This window comes from Cydia amplana, chromosome 11, assembly GCF_948474715.1.
Source record: "Cydia amplana chromosome 11, ilCydAmpl1.1, whole genome shotgun sequence".
Classification (NCBI taxonomy): Eukaryota; Metazoa; Arthropoda; class Insecta; order Lepidoptera; family Tortricidae; genus Cydia; species Cydia amplana.
In genome coordinates this window covers 17,639,468-17,659,883 of record NC_086079.1, presented here as the reverse complement: position 1 = coordinate 17,659,883, position 20,416 = coordinate 17,639,468, and the positions used below count along the sequence as shown (strand labels likewise).

Genomic DNA, 20,416 nt, shown 5'->3' with positions numbered 1-20,416 from the left:
AGGAAATTAAAGAAATAATGAAACAACCTATTGTTTTAGTGTAAATTTATAGCAAAGGATACAAATATCACCTATTGATTATTGAATAAAGCATAGCATAGTATATTTATGCATAGTTGTTTTTTATTCATGCATTATTTACACTCAAAAAACAGTGCCGTAGGTATCGGATTAATCAAATTAAATATTACAAATAAGCTTAAATACGTAAAAACAATCGTCCGTTATATCAAACTCTTTTGTATTTTTACTAAGTAAACTAGTACCTACCTACCCAGTATCCGATATTTTGTTTCGAAAATCAAATCTATGATTCTTTCTTAATAAAAATAAATAATTGAGCAAAATACTCGTTGCAGTCGGGTATGCAACAGTTATTATTGCCATTACAGCAATATACGAGTATGATAGGTATTTCGTTCGTCTTTTTTCCTTGTTTGTTTTATTTTTCCCTTAATTGCAACAAAGTAAACGGTGAATAAATTTACCTTTTTGCTCGTCGCCATATGTAGGACCTGCCCCGATTAGTAAACACCTGCTCGTTCACACAAACACGCACAGCAATGTCACACGTCCACCCTCGCCCTCGGCTCTCGTGTAACTGACGCGGCATCCTATGCGGTCTGCGCCCGAGACGGTGTGTATCTATTTATGTATAGATACTACCTAAACACTACAGGTCAAATAAAAGATCAAGACTTCAATAATCATCTTTTATTAAATATGTAGGTATGTAGATATGTATGTATTAACAAAAAATAGTCATGTAATAATGTTGGTAGATCTTCAATCTATTGCTGACTACAGGTGTTGGTGTCCACTGCATTACTATCTCCGCATATTTTTTTTAAAACCAAATCGTTGCGTTTTTTGAATCCTTCTAACCATCCGTTACTCTTAGAAAAACTATGAATATTTAGCCTTTTTGCAAATGCACCAAATTCATTAAACACTTTATTTTGCGCTTAGGCTATCTAACAGCACGACATTGCACCACGGCTAAAAGAACCAAACTGAACGATGTGTGATCTCATATAAAATACGTAGTTAAAACACGAACCATAATGTTAACGAAACAAACTACCCTCCTTGTGGCAGTTTATTAAAAATACAAATTTTATAACGCTGAGCTATTCCACTCATAGAGGTTACGGAGACGGCTGCTTCCAGTTACAGAGGTAAAAATAAGAAATTTTCGAAAATATGGATTCCGCTTATACGTAGAGCTCCCAAAATTCCACTTATAGAGGTAATTCGTAGCCAAGGGACTGGAACCGAGAACTTGGGTCCACTTAAAGAGGTTTTCCACTAACCCAGGTTCCGCTTATCCAGTTTCCACTACACAGACAGTTTCGACAGTATAGATGCCGTGTGATTTTTTTCATGGCAGTTGCCTTTAATTAAAACGTTTAAAAATTCATTAATTATAAAATAATCAGTTTTTGTTAGCCCCCTCTTAAAAGCTTTCAGCACCACTCTACTTACTTAATTGATTTATAGGATAATTAACCTTTCTAAAGGTTAAAGTCAAACGGCGCGATTCGGAAAATGAATAAGAGATTCACTAGATATGATATAGTAAAGATATGTGACGTTCCACGGCAAAAGATACCATTGCCCCGGCTGAATATTGGAGCGGCGTTAATAATAGCGTAAGCGCCAGCCGCCATAAGGTACCTTTTGCCGTGGAACGTCACATATCTTCACTTTTTCATATCTAGTGAATCACTAATTCATTTCCCGAATCGCGCCAAAAGGCGATTGACTTATTATTAATCTTTACGAGCATTGCATTAGGCGTGAGGCAGGGCGGGCTGACCTCGCCCAAACTGTTTAACTTGTACGTAAACGCCCTAATCGAGGAGCTGAGCAGCACCCGTGTCGGCTGTCACATAGATGGGGTGTGCGTCAATAACTTAAGCTACGCCGACGACATGGTGCTGCTCAGCGCCTCGGCTTGTGGCCTCGCCAAACTTATCTCTATTTGTGAACGATACGCGGCGAGCCATGGGTTGGTTTACAACGTCAGCAAGAGCGAATGCGTTATTTTTAAGGTCAAGGGTAAATGCCCGCCGGCGTTTCCATCAGTTAAATTAAATGGTCAACCGCTAAACATCGTTGGCCAATTTAAATATTTAGGACACTTGGTGAGCGCTGACCTTAAAGATGATGCCGATATTGAGCGTGAGCGCAGAGCGTTGTCCGTCAGAGCGAATATGATAGCCCGCAGGTTTGCTCACTGCTCTAAAGAAGTCAAAGTCAGTTTGTTCAGAGCCTACTGTACTAGTTTCTACACAAGCAGCCTGTGGGCGGACTATACGTATAAACGGTACAACGCTCTGCGCGTTCAATATAACAACGCATACAGGGTGCTGATGGGGTTGCCCAGATCCTGTAGCGCGTCAGGGATGTTCGCGGAAGCGCGGGTAGACTGCTTCTACACCACGATGCGCAAACGAGCCACATCCCTGGTGCGCAGAGTACGGGCCAGCTCCAACAGCATCCTGACCATGATTGCGGACAGAGTTGATGGGCTGTATATAAATAACTGCTGCATGACTCATGTGCGCAGGAATAGGTGAGTGGGCGGATTTTCTTTATACTGCTCTTTGAGAGAATCTGCTTATTTATTTATTGATTTATAAGAAACACATTTGTATATAGTTAGTAGTAGATCATTTTGTATATTATACTAACATTAGCCTTAAGATAGATACTATCACTAACACATTGATTTGATCCAAGTTGGTCGCAAATAAATGAATTTATTATTTATTATTAAATTTTAATTTTAATTTTAATTTTAATTTTAATTTTAATTTTAATTTTAATTTTAATTTTAATTTTAATTTTAATTTTAATTTTAATTTTAATTTTAATTTTAATTTTAATTTTAATTTTAATTTTAATTTTAATTTTAATTTTAATTTTAATTTTAATTTTAATTTTAATTTTAATTTTAATTTTAATTTTAATTTTAATTTTAATTTTAATTTTAATTTTAATTTTAATTTTAATTTTAATTTTAATTTTAATTTTAATTTTAATTTTAATTTTAATTTTAATTTTAATTTTAATTTTAATTTTAATTTTAATTTTAATTTTAATTTTAATTTTAATTTTAATTTTAATTTTAATTTTAATTTTAATTTTAATTTTAATTTTAATTTTAATTTTAATTTTAATTTTAATTTTAATTTTAATTTTAATTTTAATTTTAATTTTAATTTTAATTTTAATTTTAGTTTTAGTTTTAGTTTTAGTTTTAGTTTTAGTTTTAGTTTTAGTTTTAATTTTAATTTTAATTTTAATTTTAATTTTAATTTTAATTTTAATTTTAATTTTAATTTTAATTTTAATTTTAATTTTAATTTTAATTTTAATTTTAATTTTAATTTTAATTTATTTTATTTTATTTTAATTTAATTTAATTTAAAAATGAAAAAATATGGACTGTTTAATTGTTTGAAATAAATTTATTTATTTAAATACCTATCCAATACGAAAGGGCCTATTCTAAATATCGAATACGTAAATTCGATTGTATGGGAGCGCTTTTTGGCTGCGGGTTCGTGTAGCTCTTAAAAAAACCAACGAGCTGAGAACCTCTTTTTGTGCTTTTTAAGTCGGTATAAAACCAGCAGCTTTGTGACCCAGTGGCCTAGCCACTTCACCTTCAGCCTTTTAACACCGCAAAGAGTGACCGCTCTTGTCGCTATCGCCACTTGATTTGTAAAGGGTGACCTGCCTGGCTATATACAGACAGAGTGATTTTGTTATGTCTGACCATACCTACTCTGAGGGGTGAATATGTAGGTACAACGAGAACAACTTTTACTATGGGGCCAACCCCGAAAATGCAAAATTATTTTCCAACCATAAAGAAAGAAAAAACTTAAATGTTTACGTTCAAATTTCTGGACTTTCTGACTTTTTGGAAGTCGACTAAGTATAGGTTATTGGTAGGTACAGACACGCCCACCCACTTAACGATCCTATTTTCCTTTTTACGTAAACACGCCTCTCATAACATCTACTCGCAATTACTAATATGACCCGGGAACTTAAAGCAATCTCAGTGACCGCAAAATGGAAAACTTGTTATAACTTCAACATTTCCGTATAATGTACACCCGGGAAACACGCATCTCGGGGCCGATTCTGTATTTTACTATTTGATTTATTGTTTTCATTTTGTTTTTATACGACCGACCTTGTCCCTGAGCCTCAAGCGTAAGCGGCTCATACTGATTGGTGCTGACGAAATGATAATCGTACATCTGTCGTAGTCAGATCGTATAATCCGCCGTATTACATTACGGCTAGCCGTTTTACAAAACAGGGGCGTTTTGAAATGCGGCGGTTCGACGATTAGCCGGATTGTCATTGCGATACGTTCTTCAATAAGGCGGCCTACGTTTAGCCGCATCGTATCTACTATTTAGATTGTAGAGTGACCAGTTCTTTCGGTCGTCTACGTAACCGGAGTTTGACAATGTTTGCAATTTAATTTATTTTTACCATGGTCCCACCGCACTACATTTGTTTCTTTTCCAAAACATTTCCTTCACAACTTAAATAGACGGAGAAGCGGGGCTCCTATTTCTGGGCGGTTTGTCCTTCGGGCATCTGAAGCTACCTAACGAACCTAACCTACTTACCTACCTACGCTTTTTTCCCCAAAGTGTAATGTTTTCACGGACGTCTCACTAAATCAATAGGTAGGTAGGTAGGTTAGGTTCGTTAGGTAGCTTCAGATGCCCGAAGGGCAAACCGCTCAGAAATAGGAGCGGGGCTCCATCTAGTTAAGTTGCGAAGTAAATGTTTTTTGAAAAGAAACAGTCCGACGAACTCCAGATTTGATGGACACCCCAGCAATTTTCATAGTTTATTTATTTTATTTTGTTGTTATGTCAGGCAGCGCCACGAGTGTTAAAAATGGGAACTAAAAACTGTCAAAGCGGCGGCTAATGACTCGCTGTATTACATTACGGCTAGCCGTGTTGAAGAACGTATGGCGTATGGGGTATACATTCCGGCGGATTTTCATTCAGCCGCATTCAATCCGGCTAATCGTCGAACCGCCGCATTTCAAAACGCCCCTGTTTTGTAAAACGGCTAGCCGTAATGTAATACGGCGGATTATACGATCCGACTGCGACACATGGACAAAAGCCAAATGAAAAGTTAAAATGTATCGGGATGACAGATGCTACGAAGAGTCACGTGACTATTTCCATACATTATTTAAGTTTTGATTAGTGTTTTCTATTAACGATTGTCATCTTGTCTCTCATCAAAATGAGATAAAAACCTTATCAAATTATTAAAAGAGAATCAGCTTCTCGATCAACAAATTAATGATTGACTTTGCAAGTGGCTCGTTTTATAGAGCGCTACTTCTATTTACAAATCTACAGTACAAAGTTTTGGCATTTTCAAAGTAATTTCCATAAATTACTTCCAATCGTAATTTAAATGTTTATTCTGTTTGGCATATAAGGCTTTTTGCGATTACCTAATAACAATATTTCGCATTTTACATAAGGCATTTTGCAAGTGGCACAAATTTTTGAATCGCTTTATGTAACCCGTTCGAAATCGAATAATTACAATAATTAGTAAACCGAGAGCATTGATGTTTCCTGTTCCTTGAAAATTACCTTGATTGTAAACAATTCCATTTTATTAGCAAGATTTAACATTCCGTAACAATAGGAAATGAGCGTAATCTATGCTTTGTTGCAGGCTCGAATTACCGGCGTTAAACCTCAGCGTCGTAGGTCGTAAAACTGACAATTCTAGGCCGACGCTGAATAACAATCGGCCTCCGACTCGAAATGAACTGGACGCACAATTATACGCTCGAAGAACATTTGGTTAAAGCTCGAAACACGTCTCACTTCATAGAAAACATCATCGACAACAAATGGGTCCAAAGCGGCTTCTGCATCTTCTACACCGTCATCTTCGTCCTCGGCCTTCTCGGCAACCTTCTCGTCTGCTTCGTCGTCATTCGAAACAAAGCCATGCAGACCGTCACCAACCTCTTCATCACCAATCTAGCCTTGTCTGACATACTACTCTGCATATTTGCCGTCCCGTTCACTCCGCTCTACTCCTTCCGAGGCACGTGGGGCTGGGGCAGTATCTTATGTCACATAATGCCTTTTGCACAAGGTTGCAGCGTATACATATCTACATTGACACTTATGTCTATAGCTATCGATAGATTCTTCGTGATTATTTATCCGTTTAGGCCAAGAATGAAGATAGGGACGTGCGTCACCGTTATCTTTATGATTTGGACGTTTGCTGTCACGGTGACAATGCCTTACGCTTTATTTATGACTTATTATGAAGTTCCTGGGGTCGGGAAGTATTGTGAGGAGATGTGGCCCTCTGAAGAGCTCAGGCAAGTGTTTGGCTCTATAACTTCTATCATGCAATTTGTACTTCCATTTATCGTCATCGCCTTCTGCTATACATGCGTCAGTTTCAAACTGAACGATAGGGCCAAAGCTAAAGCAGCTGCGAAGAATTCCCGTAAAGAAGAGATAGATAAGTACAGGAAACGTCGAACGAACCAGATGTTGATCGCGATGGTGACTATCTTCGGCCTGTCGTGGCTTCCGCTCAACGTGATAAACTTATGCAATGATTATTACAAATACGCAATCCATTTGAAGTATTACTTGGTGACATTCTTCATCTGCCACGGCATAGCTATGTCGTCGACATGTTACAATCCTTTCATATACGCTTGGATGAACGAGAATTTCCGTAAAGAGTTTAAGCAGTTGATTCCTTGTATGGATACCTCAGCTCACTTGAGGGCTAATATTCAGTTGGATCCGATGGGTCCTTCGGAGAAGACGTTTAATGGGAACACAACCACTGATAGTTACTTGGGGTCTAGTTCCCAGAGGGGGACGTCATTTAGGAATAAGAGGAAGCCGAGTGCGGCGGCGGACGTGGAGAGGAGCGGGGTGGAGCTGAACGAGGACCTGCTGACGGTGGACGTGAAGCACTGCCACATCTCGACGAGCTACAACCTGCGCCGGGAGTCTGTGAAGCTGCGGCTTATCAACGAGGAGTCCTTTGATGGCACGCCGCCCCAGAGTCAATTCTAACGCTTGATTTCTTGGGTAAACATTTTATTACAAATGATAATTTTAAGACGACAACCTTTCTTATAATATTAAACCTTCGATCATGCTTCAACTACTTTGGAACAATGATTTACAGAGTACAATCACCTAGGATAATAAATAGGTACCGTAATCAACGACGAAAAATGTCCGACACAATCTAATTTAATAAACATAAAATCATGACATATATTTTGCGCGTTCTTGAAAATCTTGAACAGTAAAAATAAATTCAATATCCTTTGAAACCCAAGTAACTAAGTATACCTGTAGTAGTGCGACAAAAAAAGTTGGAATGCATTCTAAAGATCGCCAATAGCTCAAACTTTTGGTACCTCTCACATCTGCGGATATTTTCGCCAAAGTCAATAACAGGCATCGTGAACGACCCGAACCCAATTTCCCCAGTGTGTATTTTTGTGAGCTAATAACAAGTTTTGCCTCCATTCGCCAACAGCCAGTTTCAAAAGTTTCCCCAATTGAATTTTTATCAGGTTATTCAATTAATTTTGTTTTCCAGGTGCGGCGTTGGCGGCGCGCCCATTTTTAAGCATAGCAATGACTTAGAGTTTACAATATTTTTGGAGTAAGATTTTCTGAAGACATTTTTGGACTACACAAATTTATGGACAACTACATGACGCTTATGAAATGTATGTTAACTTGTTAAGGTATAAACGTGATATTTTTTCATTTCTACCAATGTAATACATATTGTCAGGAGAGAATTTAATACTTGAATTCATATAATTATATTAAATCTGTTCGATTTTACGAAGTAAGATACAGAAAACCCAGATTTAAATTGTATACCTAGTCTGGCCAATCATTCATGTCAGTAGGAGAGCAGTTAAAATATATTCTCATTCCTTTCTTTTCAGTGGTAGGTACTTCCTTAGATTCTTCTTTTTTCTTCTTTATTGACCTGTGATTGGTCAAACTACAGAATTCAAATATTTATCAGAATTAAATTAAATGTATTTCGGTAACTCATACTTAAGCTAACGTCCCAATTATCGTTCAAAAACAAATAAAAACGCTTACAAAAGTGTAATAAAAAGAAATCATAAGAATAGAGTAGGAAGTAGGGTTTCCTGTTTTGTTGTTATTATAGTAATTGGGTAGATTCGGTGTTTTTCTGTTTATTTTTGACGTTCTCGTGGACAAGGACTTACGAAAATTGGTTTATATTTTCCTAGAAAGTAATAAAGTCAGAATGAAATCGCCATAATAATCTGTAATTGGATGTTGATTTAAATATTTTCATTTTTTTTTCTATCTTTATGTAAAGCATAGGTATGTATGTACTCGTAGGTAATATAGTTCATACTGAAGATCTTTTACCACGGGGCGACCGTGTCGAATAAAAAATGGCCGATACACACATTTTGTCTGATGTCCAGGTTTTTAACAGACAGCCAACATTTTTTCATGGTTTCGGGTTTGGTCCTATAATAACAATTTTCCAGTAGTCGTACCTCGCAAAAAGTATAAAATACTGTAGAGTTAGACCAAGATAATTCTGCAACGATTTTGATAGCCCAAGCAGTGCAAGTGTTATGTTAAACGTCAAACTTCTATGAAATTATGACGTATAAATAACGTAGGTATATCAAACTCGTTGCAGACTTAACTTGGTCTAACTCTATATAATGCAGGATAAATCAAAAACATTTTCAAAGTCCTTTTCTCGAGAGAAGTCAATAGTGTTTTTCGGAATAACTAGTTTGATTCGTCAAATACACTTCGAATTTCCAACTGCCGTGCTATGCCAATCCATAATAGCAGTGTCCGGACTTTGTAAAATTCCGGACTCTGATAATATGACGAGGAACTCGTATTGGCTGACCATGGCAATGTATAGAGTAGACATTCCCACTGCCAGGTGTTTTTAAAATTTTATCGATGTCGTATAGATTAGTCGCTAGATGAGATTTAAGGAATCCAGCGGCGGTATTAAGGTCGCATTTTTATCACTTGTCATGTCATGCGTCAATTTCGCCCTTAATTATTAAAACGTGACAGGCATGATGACAAATGATAAAAACGGACTATGGTCCGTTAGCCCTACTGTATAACGTTACACCATTATCATTACAATTAAATAATACCTACAACTACCGAAAGTTTGGAACATATTATCGCTTTTTAGCAATGAGTTCGCCTCTTGTTTGCCTGTTGTTTTGTATCATGTATATTATTATGTAATCATTTTCACAGTCAACGTCAAATGTAAGGAATAAGTTACCATGAAAATAGATTATTTTTTACGGCATAGTCAAAGGCGTAAAGTGTGAAGTTGCCGACAAAAAAGTTCTAAAAGTCGTAAAAAGTTCTATTCGGATTTCAGGGACTAGGTCAAAAAAATATTAAAGTGACTGTGAGTCGTGAATAAAACATTGTTGGCACTTATGTAATATTTAAACTTTAAAGCTTAGTAATTAATGTTTAAGTACCTTCTCACTTACATTCACTTTAATTATCAATAGCTTTGTAATTTCATTATTTTAATGAATTTTTCAACGAGTTTTCTTTTTATTTCAATATTCCTTTTCCGGGTAGGTTCTGTAATACTTTGACGCTGAATTAAAAACTACCTATTTTTCTATATGGTTGAGAGATTTTATAATATTAAACTAATTATTCTTATGAATTTTTCGACCAGATGCACTATAAACATTTCTAATATCGTGATCTGATTAGTACCTTTAGTCCTAGTTAAAAAACGAATTCCTTAATAAATTACTAAATTATGTCTAAGATACCTAGCATATAATTATAACAATTCGACTAATGTACGAGAATGTACAAAGAGTAGCCAACTAATATAATGTCAATGAAGGAAACAGGGATATGAAAGAGAGGTCAAATAAAACTAGAAATCGTATTTTTAGACCTAACTATCCTCAAAGAAATCTGATTCCTAAAAGAACCGGGGCCATCATAACATACTTTGTTCTGATGGTAATTCAAGAAAAAAGCGTACTCCCTTTACGAATACTAGTTTTATAGACCTCCTTTGGAAGGTGATTAGGAACGTAGATAATGTGTAATATAAACAAAACTTCCAAACATCTCATTATAAACCTCTTATAAACCAAGAAAATAACATGAAAATTGTATGCTAGCTTGAGCATCTCATCAGCTGAATCGTAGTTAAACTCTCATTTTAAAACGACATTCTGTAAATCTGCAATAATATGGGATTTGACATGATGTCATGAACATTCAAGTAACATAGGTACTTATATCTATCTATGTCTGGTACTATGGTTACTAGTTTTTTTTGCTATAAATTGTAATAAAACTGTTTTAAACAATTTTAGCAACAGTACCAAACATAGATACAATTTACGTTAATGTTCACGCCCAGTTTCAAGTAATTAAATTGCACCTATGGGAACGGCTTTTGACGAGTTCGTGTGACCTATCGTCTTTATAATTTACACACGTGCAGCTGGCTTGGCTTCAATTCTGCATAGCTAATTTAATTAAGTCGTAAAGTTTAATTTAATATCATGTAAGGTCTCTTGCAGTTCACGTCTGAAGCATAAAATACTGTCACATCGTTTATGCAGCAAAATGTACGATGAAGAGGCGACGCTTAAACGCCACTGCATATAATATATAATTATTATGTTAGCTGCATCGAAACGAAGTTGGTCAAACACATTTTAGAAAAAGGTCTCTGTGTGGAGAATACAATTAAAGTTAACGACCCGGGTACATACAATAGATATATCAGGGTTTTCTTGTCTATCGGTGTTCTATCTGATACATTCTGGGGAGTGCGCACAAGAACTGCATGACCTGATCCGACCTTCCCCTTTCCATCATCGGACGTCCAGGCGCGGGGAGCGAATGCACCCGTTCGTTGTTAATATCCCATTTGTCCGCACAAAACGATTTGCCTCGTCTTTTTTGATAAGGACGGCTAAGGAATGGAATGCGCTCCCGTCATCTGTATTCTCTGAGAAATATATAAGACATCCCTGTCTAGTTAATACAATTAGAATGTGAGGGGTAGAATATACTCGTATTCTTACTCAACTTCACAAGAAAGATGGCATCATGTGTTTGCAGGCCGTGTGTTTCCATAAGCAATACTATATTAAGATAAGTCGATTTAAACGAATATTAGTTTCCTTTTATTTGTAGAATCGTATAGAAAGTTCGGGCTTAGGTATAATAAGGTAAATTAGATGTTTACTACGAATTCGTATAATACACTTGCTTTGAGATTTGTCCGAAAGATAAGTTGCGAAATGATCCATTAATATTTCTTCTGATACTTATATTTAGTGCCTACTAACAACTTGAATTTAAAGTGTCGTTTAACTCACGTATACACTCGCATGTTGTACACTCGTACGTAGTCACTCGCGCCACATGTTTCGGAGAGCGTCAATTTTGAAGCACTAACAGTGCATGAGGTATGAGCAGCGGTCATGTCAGCCGTACCAAACCGTACACCCGTACCGTACCTTATTTCAAAAGACATAAGGTCCACCGATGGACAGTGAAGAGTGTTGGTGTTTGTACTTATGCGGCGCATGAAACATATTATGTCGCCCGAGTGACTACAAACGTGGGTTAAACCGTAAAATTAGCTGAATAATATTTTTTATTAAAAATGGGGATATTTCACTTGTATGTCAAACCACTTTATCTTATGAATCTTATGATGTTAATGAAAACGAAAAGATACATATTTATTCATAAAATAAATTATTTACAATGTGTTTTAAATTTGTACAACATGCATCCGAGGAAAAATATACTTAAAAAAAAATACGGCGAAATTTTTCTGGTTTCCTAAGGTTTTTAAAGTACAAAAAAGTTTTAAAAGTGATAAAAGTTTTTGAAACCGACTTTTGTGTTGTTGTTGTTTTTTTAAAGCTTTAAGTATTATTGGGACCTTGTTAGAATCGAGAAAGTGACATAAGGTGAAATTATAGCTAAATAATGGCTACCACATCACTATTCAGTACGGTCGAGCTGCAATTTTTATCATATGTCACTTATTTTTTGTCACTTTTTCTATTCAAATAGGATCCTAGTTCTTAATTTGAATGTGCTCCATTGAACACCAAAGAATAGCGTATAAATAATGAGATTCCAAATATTTTAAGAAATGGATTAATAGAAATAAGAAAAATATTCGTTAATCTTTTTTAAATATAACTGCTAATCAAACTTTACAATAAATACTCGTTAGTATTATAATACCTACTATATATTTTTTCTATGATAAATCTGTATCTAATCCTACATTTTTCTTTGGTAACTATAAGTAATATCTAATAAAAACATTTTAAGAAAGTATTAGGTATCGTTATAATCATAACGATCCAACCGAATCTGTTGTAAAGTCGAGGTCAAAGATATATTTACACTTTTGCATCTTACTTCTTTGTAATAAGGCGAAATAATGTAAACATATCTTTGACGTCAGCTGTACTATCTAACACATATAAAGCATGTTTCACACTAGAACGATCCATAATGAGTTGCCTTCGAGCCTACCTTACATACAAATGTTATCATTTGTATGTAAGGTTGACGGAATATAAAGTGAGGCGATCTCTCGAACAAATTTGAACACAATCGGCTTTATATTTCGTGAACTTTAATCTAGTAAATGGAATTGAAATAATGCATAATAGCACTAATATTTCCAAAACTTCCTTGAGAGAAATTTAAGACACCTACCTCTCACCATATATAATTGTTTAGTGTTAATACTTATTATCGTGGCCGTGGGTGGTATTTTAAATAATAAGAATAGATTTAACTAAAACAATTATAACTACTCTCATACTCTGTGTCTTTTTATACAGTCAAATAATTTAATGATTCTGAAAATAATTTTTTTTCAAATAAATGCACAAATGGATCAAGTTTTCATGAATTATTACCACTTTAATTGCACTGAAGAATTAGCTGTCCATTAGTTTATTTTTTTATTAGTTTTAAGACTTAATATTTCAATGTATAATATATTAGAGGTGGTAGCGTATTCTATGATTAACATTAATAATTTGATGTTCCTAATTCATCTTCGCGTTTAATATGGACGGTTTAGTAAAAATCTAATATCTCTATTCCTTATTTACACCTTTTCAAGACGATACGTTATTTCATGCCTTAAACGTTGTTTATTAAATTTTATATCACACCATTAACTATAAAAATATTGCAATAAAAATTGTACAAATAGTATATCTACCTACTTATAAACCAAGCTTAATATTTTCAAAAGAATTATATTTATATTGTATTTTATAATTTTACAAGTATCGACATGTCTGTTAGTTTAATATTTTCCCATTCTTTATATAATATAAAAGAGTAAAATGTTTACAAAACTGATGTTTCATAATTTCGAAACCTGAAATCAGAAAACGAGATTGAAGTTATCGTGAAAATCTTTAAATTGTATTTCGAGAAAGGAAAGATACGCTCGCTCGCTATAATTGTATTTGATTCAAAATATAAACTAAATGAAGTATAAACTCTTTACTCATTACTTAACTATTGCACGTCAAAAACTAGAGAATTACAAATTAACTAGGTATCTAGCTTTATCATGTTATATATGTAGGAGGCAAAAGAGCAGACGTATATCATAAAAAATATCTCTCTGCTTTTCTGATGAACTTTTCACCTTTAGCCTCCAGATCATGCAACGTACGGAAATGTAGCGTGTTTGAAAATGTACTGGTAAAATTATGCAACGCTTAGTATTTGTTTGGCATCTAATTATGCAAACAATTTAATATCAAATGTATTACGGCTTTACTGGAAACAGAATTTATAGTTAATTAACAGGTTTCCACTGGGTAATAGGTATATTACATAAAATTTACCTCGATTTACATCGTTAGTGCTAAAAAGCTGAAAGCTGATATTTGGCATGGTTTTGGTATATAAATCGCCGGTAAAATAAAAAACACCGGTGGCCGAGTTGATATTATTATTAATTTATTATTTATTTGTTATTATTAATACATGAAATAAACTTATAATCTAATACAGTTCGCTGCAAAACTGTTTGCACAGTTTGACTGCAGGTGCGAGTCTCTGTTGTAAGTACTTACATAATCAACGTAACATATTAAAAATTAAAACTAACATCGTAGCTAAAACTAACTTTACTTGAGTGACATATGATGACATATGACGTCCGACTTTCAACCCGCTCCGGATTCAATTTCTGGCTCGTGACCAAATTAATTAACTTATCTACGGAATATCATTTGATATTAACCACCGCTTTCCGTTGAAGCAAAACATTGTGAGGAAACCTGCATACATCAGCAAAGAAAATCAATGATGTATGTGAAGTCTCCGATCCGCATTGGGCCAGCGTAGGGACTATAGCCCAAGCCCTCTCGCGTATGAGAGGAGGCCTATGCCCAGCAGTGGGACGTACCTATATAGGCTGAATTATTATTTATTTACAAAAGAAAGTTAATTGGGGATATATTTCTTTACCTCCTCTTTCCCTAAGTTTATTAGTAATAAGTAGTACTTCAATCTAGACTTATCCCAATTATAAACTTTACTATACAAAGGCTAAAAACAGAAAAGCGAACGTTCGAGAGCTATTTATTCCAAACCAATATTACTTCCTAAGTATAAAGTTTTGGATCTTAACTCAAAGTAATAAGACTTAATACTGTATAGGTATATACTTATCACTACATAGTATAAAACATAGTCGCTTCCCGCTGTCTGTCTGTCCGTCTGTCTCTATGCTTAGATCTTTAAAACTACGCAACGGATTATGATGCAGTTTTTTTAATAGAGTGATTCAAGAGGAAGGTTTTTGTATAATTTGTTAACCCGTGCGAAGCCGGGGCGGGTCGCTAGTTAATCTTATTATAGAACGAGCAATCTGAGGTATTAAGACGATTGAAGGAAACCACGAGTGGTTCCTAATGGGGTTAGTTTGGATTCCTTTGGAAAGTTCATTTTAGCAAGTAATTGAGAGGGAATGCAAATTTATAGTGATTTAAATTACCTACTTAGGTCGTGGTTTTACTTTCAATTTAGGTTTCGAATTTAAATCTTTCTAGATATGTCGTAAAGTCGGATAGAATCTGTGAGACACAGACATATTCTATATATTTAAACGGGTCACTCAAAGTGTTTTTAAGGAACCATGTGTTACGAACGCCATTGCGGCATTTGACCACACACTTAATAAAACGTAATTTCGACTGATACTAGAAATGAGGTCCTGCTTTTTCAGAGATGTTCGAAATTTGAATGTCATTATTATATTGACATCGACATAAATATTACGCAATAATCAATCAATATCATATCACACTTTGGCCTCATTCGCACGAGCGCTTTTACAACGCGCGTTAAAAAATCGTTTGAATGACACAAATGGATACATGATGGCGGTGGCGCTATTTATCAAGCGTTGTTGGAATTTCGACTTTAAGCGTTGGTCGTTAAATCGAATTTAGCATGTGGACGGATTCAAGCGGTTTTTAACGCGCGTTGAAAAAGCGCTTGTTAGTAGGAGGCCTTTCACAGATAAGACGTTGTAAGTATTGTAACTATAGTTATTTGTACAACAAGTGATCAAAGTTTGATATTTCTTCGAGTGCTTATTTTGAGTCCCGTGCAAGCGAAAGATTCTATAATAGATTCACGAGCGTAGCGAGTGAATCTAATTTAGAATCTTGAGCGTAGTAAGGGACTCAAAAGCGCACGAGATGTAAATAACTTTGATCTCGTGTAGTACACAACATTTTTCACCTCAGCGCAGTGAGAACATACCTATTAGACAACTTGAAAAATGTAATCCTTCTTCATCACTTAATACCTGCACTCATGTTTTCTTAAGATATACAAACAATTAAGTTTAATTACCGCAATGGAACACAAAAACAAAACGTAATAATCAATTCCAGTAAAATAATATACAAAAAACAAACATTAACTGACACTTCAATCGACCATTTTTTTTTGTAAAAAAAATCTTTGTAAGATACGGTCCGAATTGCGGATACGTACTATTTGTCAACTATGGTAGAAATTCTTAAAAGTAAAATAATTAATTTTGCGTGATGATCTGTGTATTTTTGAGTTCGTTATTTTAATTGTACAATAAAATACCTAAAATATCGTATTTTATCAGTTTTTATCAAATCTTAAACTTTATTTTTATTTATTAATTATTAAGAATTCATACTCGTACGTGGTTTGGAACGATGCGGTCTGAAGTTTTTCGGGGGTCTATTATAAACCGTGAATATACTGTTGAATGTCGTTTTAACTTTTTTTGTCTGTTTCTTTTTGCTAACAGTGTGAAAGGGACAGAGATAATAGAACCCAAGTATTTCGATCTTTTATTAGACCCCGCATGTTGAAATGACATTTGACTATAAAGGTCACTTGAATGTCATTTGTCTCACTCAGTGAGCAAAATCGCATTTTGCTCACTGTTTTTAAGAATCAAAGTACCCTTGTTCGAGCTGCTGAGGTGAAAATAAAATTACGATGTCCATTTGTTTCGAGGATTTTCGCGAACGTGTTTGACAAAGGGGCGATGTTGTTGTTTAATTTTTCATGTTAATATTGATACCCAAGCAAAGATTCCAAAGTTTCAAAAGTGTAATCTTGAGCGTTGAAAGGATTTTGAACGCACGAGAGTTTAACAATTGCTTCTTGTGAAACGCGGCATTCCAGGAAAATACTAACTGTAAAATATTACAAATCAAATCCAAATGAACGCTATTAAGTATTTTTCATTCAAATTTTTCCCTTAGAAGTAGAATATGAGGAAATTGCCTTCTTAAAATTAAACATCAAATGATTTTGAAATTGTATTTGTCGATCCTATTACCGTTAATACTGAACCTGAAGATAGATGAGATTACCAGTCCGCCGGACGGTATCGTCCTGTCAGTTGTTCGGAACTGTCAATTTTTTGTTCTGACATCCAATATCGTCCAGCCATAGAGAAAAAAATACATAGATTGCTCACTCCATACATCAGTTTTAGTACCAAAAAGACTATTAGCATCTAGCATCGAGTAGCGGAACTATCAGTACTGCTACTTGACAATAGATGTAGCACCAACCGGAAAGTATTATGCTGTTGAGATAAGACTTTCCGGTCGGTGCTACATCTATTGTCAAATAGCAGTACTGATAGTTCCGCTACTCGATGCTAGATGTAGACACTGAAATTAATAGTCTAACTGATGTATGAAGTGAGCACTCTTGTCTTACTATATTTCTCTATGGTCCAGCGGACTGTTCACGTTAGACCGGGCCGTGTCCAGGCCGGAGCTTCCAGAGCTTCGTTTTCTATGGAAACCATCACGTGATCACCTGTCATCTGTCATAGAAAAGTAAGCGCCTGAAGCTCCGGCCCGAACGCGGCCCGTCCTAAACAACGTTGGTATTTCAATCTGTTTTGAGCAGTCGCGTTTTTGTTAAAACATTGTTTAAATTCTTCGATAAAATCTTATGAAAGAAGCTACATTTATCGAAACGGCTAAAAACAATCGACGACAATAGGGCTGTCGATCGCACGTTATTATTTCAATGGACTGGGTTTTGTGGCGCCGGGCGCAATGCAGACGAACGTTGTTTCAAAATAACCGCACACGGCGGGAAAAAGTTGACAACTCAAGACTTTGTGTCTTATAAATATAGAAAATATTTAAATAAATAAAATAAGAAATTTGAACCTGATGTAAATCTATTTTAAGTAAAATTTTCTTTAATTTCATATCTCAAGTTATCAACTTTTAATTACATAGTTACTACTCTATTCAAGATTTCTTGTCGGTTTATGGAAGTTTTATTACCCTTTAATTTGTCGTGTTCGGAGTCAGGCCAAGGATCTCTGCAGCGCAATAATTTGACATCCATTTAAAAAAAATGTATAATTGGCAATATATTTCTTAGCTGTCACTGTCACAAAGACATGTTGATGACAGCTAGGTAAGTGGAATGAGACATCTTAAGGGGCCAACAGATGATCAGTCCGCCGAACGATATCCGCCTGTCAGTTGTTCAGAACTGTCACCTTTTGCTTTTAACTGACGCCGATATCGTCCGGCGGCCTGATAATCAGTGGGCACCTTAACGCTATTTGCCACCGACATGTTATAACAATAAAATAAAACCCAGCGTTCTAACCGCCGGTCTGCACCATCCGCAAACAGCAAAGTCACCGTCATCAATCACAAAACGCTCGCGGTTTATTACCGCTCGTCTGTCATCCCGTCCGTATTGTCGGCCATAACTGATGCCTGGCTACGGGAAATACGTTTTTTTATATAGAAGGCAAGCGAGCAGACGAATCGCTCGATGGTCAGCGATTACCGTTGCCCATGGACACGCGGGACACCAGAGGGATTGTAAGTGGTAAAATCTTTACAGGTATGTTTAATGTATGGGGCCGAATACATTCCATGGCTCTTCTCTTTCCAAACAGACTCTATCAGTGAAATATCAAACAAACTCAGTTTTTAGGGTTCCGTAGCCAAATGGCAAAAAACGGAACCCTTATAGATTCGTCATGTCTGTCTGTCTGTCCGTCTGTCTGTCCGTCTGTCTGTCCGTCTGTCTGTCCGTCCGTATGTCACAGCCACTTTTCTCCGAAACTATAAGAACTATACTGTTGAAACTTGGTAAGTAGATGTATTCTGTGAACCGCATTAAGATTTTCACACAAAAATAGAAAAAAAACAATTAATTTTTGGGGTTCCCCATACTTCGAACTGAAACTCAAAATTTTTTTTTTTTCATCAAACCCATACGTGTGGGGTATCTATGGATAGGTCTTCAAAAATGATATTGAGGTTCCTAATATAATTTTTTTCTAAACTGAATAGTTTGCGCGAGAGACACTTCCAAAGTGGTAAAATGTGTGTCCCCCCCCCCTAACTTCTAAAATAAGAGAATGATAAAACTAAAAAAAATATATGATGTACATTACCATGTAAACTTCCACCGAAAATTGGTTTGAACGAGATCTAGCAAGTAGTTTTTTTTTAATACGTCATAAATCGCCTAAATACGGAACCCTTCATGGGCGAGTCCGACTCGCACTTGGCCGCTTTTTTTTCTCTTAAATATTTCATGACTGGTGCCGTTACCATTTAAAGAAACAACGCTTTATAAACATTTCCAACGAAGATTCTTTTTAAGATGAACGGTTATAATCGTCTTTAAGCTAGTTCTCAATAAAGACACCCTCTTCAATAAAAAAAAATCCCATCCCATTGCCGTGTAGATGTCGGCGGCAGATCGTAAAATCGGCCATATCGAGATATTCCTAGGCATATCATGAAACGCCGCCATTTCATGATCTGACTAAGATTAACCCAGGCGTATCACGATCTGCCTTATGAAAGAGGCGGCATATCGGTCAGACCAATGTATTCGTTGATATTCCTAGCTTCATACCGGGCGCATCGTAAATTAATTGATGAGATATTCCTAGGCATATCATGAAACGCCGCCATTTCCTGATCTGACTAAAATTAACTCAGGCATATCACGATCTGTCTTATAAAAGATTCGGCAGATCGATGGGAGCAATGAATTCGTCGAATTCCTAGCTTCATTCATACCGATCGCATCGTAAAATAATTGCATTTTTTGCCACTGGTGGCGCTGCATTCTATATGGCGCTGCATTCTATATGGCCCTGCGTCCGAGTCAGTGTTGCCAGATCGTACCTTTTAATACAAGTTTACGTTCCTTTTGAGCCTTGAGGTTTGCTCGATATGGCTGGTGCATGGTCGCTAGGCAGATCATGAAATGCCGGCGTTTCATGATCTGCCTAGGAATATCACCCATTGAGGTTTGCACGATATGGCTGATGGTCGCGCTAGGCAGATCATGAAATGCCGGCGTTTCATGATCTGCCTAGGAATATCACCCCTTGAGGTTTGCACGATATGGCTGGTCGTCGCTAGGTAGATCATGAAATGCCGGCGTTTCATGATCTGCCTAGCAATATCACCCCTTGAGGTTTGCACGATATGGCTGGTCGTCGCTAGGCAGATCATGAAATGCCGGCGTTTCATGATCTGCCTAGGAATATCACCTCTTGAGGTTTGCACGATATGGCTGGTCGTCGCTAGGCAGATCATGAAATGCCGGCGTTTCATGATCTGCCTAGGAATATCACCCCTTGAGGTTTGCATGATATGGCTGGTCGTCGCTAGGCAGATCATGAAATGCCGGCGTTTCATGATCTGCCTAGGAATATCACCCCT

General features: G+C 35.9%; 2 protein-coding genes across 2 annotated transcripts; both read left to right on the top strand.

Annotated features, from left to right (window-relative positions):
* The first annotated feature begins 1,934 nt into the window (after positions 1-1,934).
* Positions 1,935-2,582, top strand: LOC134652353 (uncharacterized). Its single transcript, XM_063507524.1, has one exon. It carries the CDS (start codon positions 1,935-1,937, stop codon positions 2,580-2,582), a length of 648 nt encoding a protein of 215 aa, XP_063363594.1.
* A 2,992-nt stretch (positions 2,583-5,574) lies between these two features.
* Positions 5,575-7,855, top strand: LOC134652250 (prolactin-releasing peptide receptor-like). The gene is made up of 2 exons (XM_063507420.1): positions 5,575-7,148; positions 7,672-7,855. The coding sequence occupies exon 1, from the start codon at positions 5,841-5,843 to the stop codon at positions 7,131-7,133; it is 1,293 nt and encodes a 430-aa protein (XP_063363490.1). The 5' UTR covers positions 5,575-5,840; the 3' UTR covers positions 7,134-7,148; positions 7,672-7,855.
* Positions 7,856-20,416: the final 12,561 nt, after the last annotated feature.

Coding starts and splice junctions, on each gene's coding strand:
- LOC134652353 (XM_063507524.1), top strand. CDS start 1,935: ATGGTGCTGCTCAGCGCCTCGGCTTGTGGCCTCGCCAAACTTATCTCT.
- LOC134652250 (XM_063507420.1), top strand. CDS start 5,841: ATGAACTGGACGCACAATTATACGCTCGAAGAACATTTGGTTAAAGCT.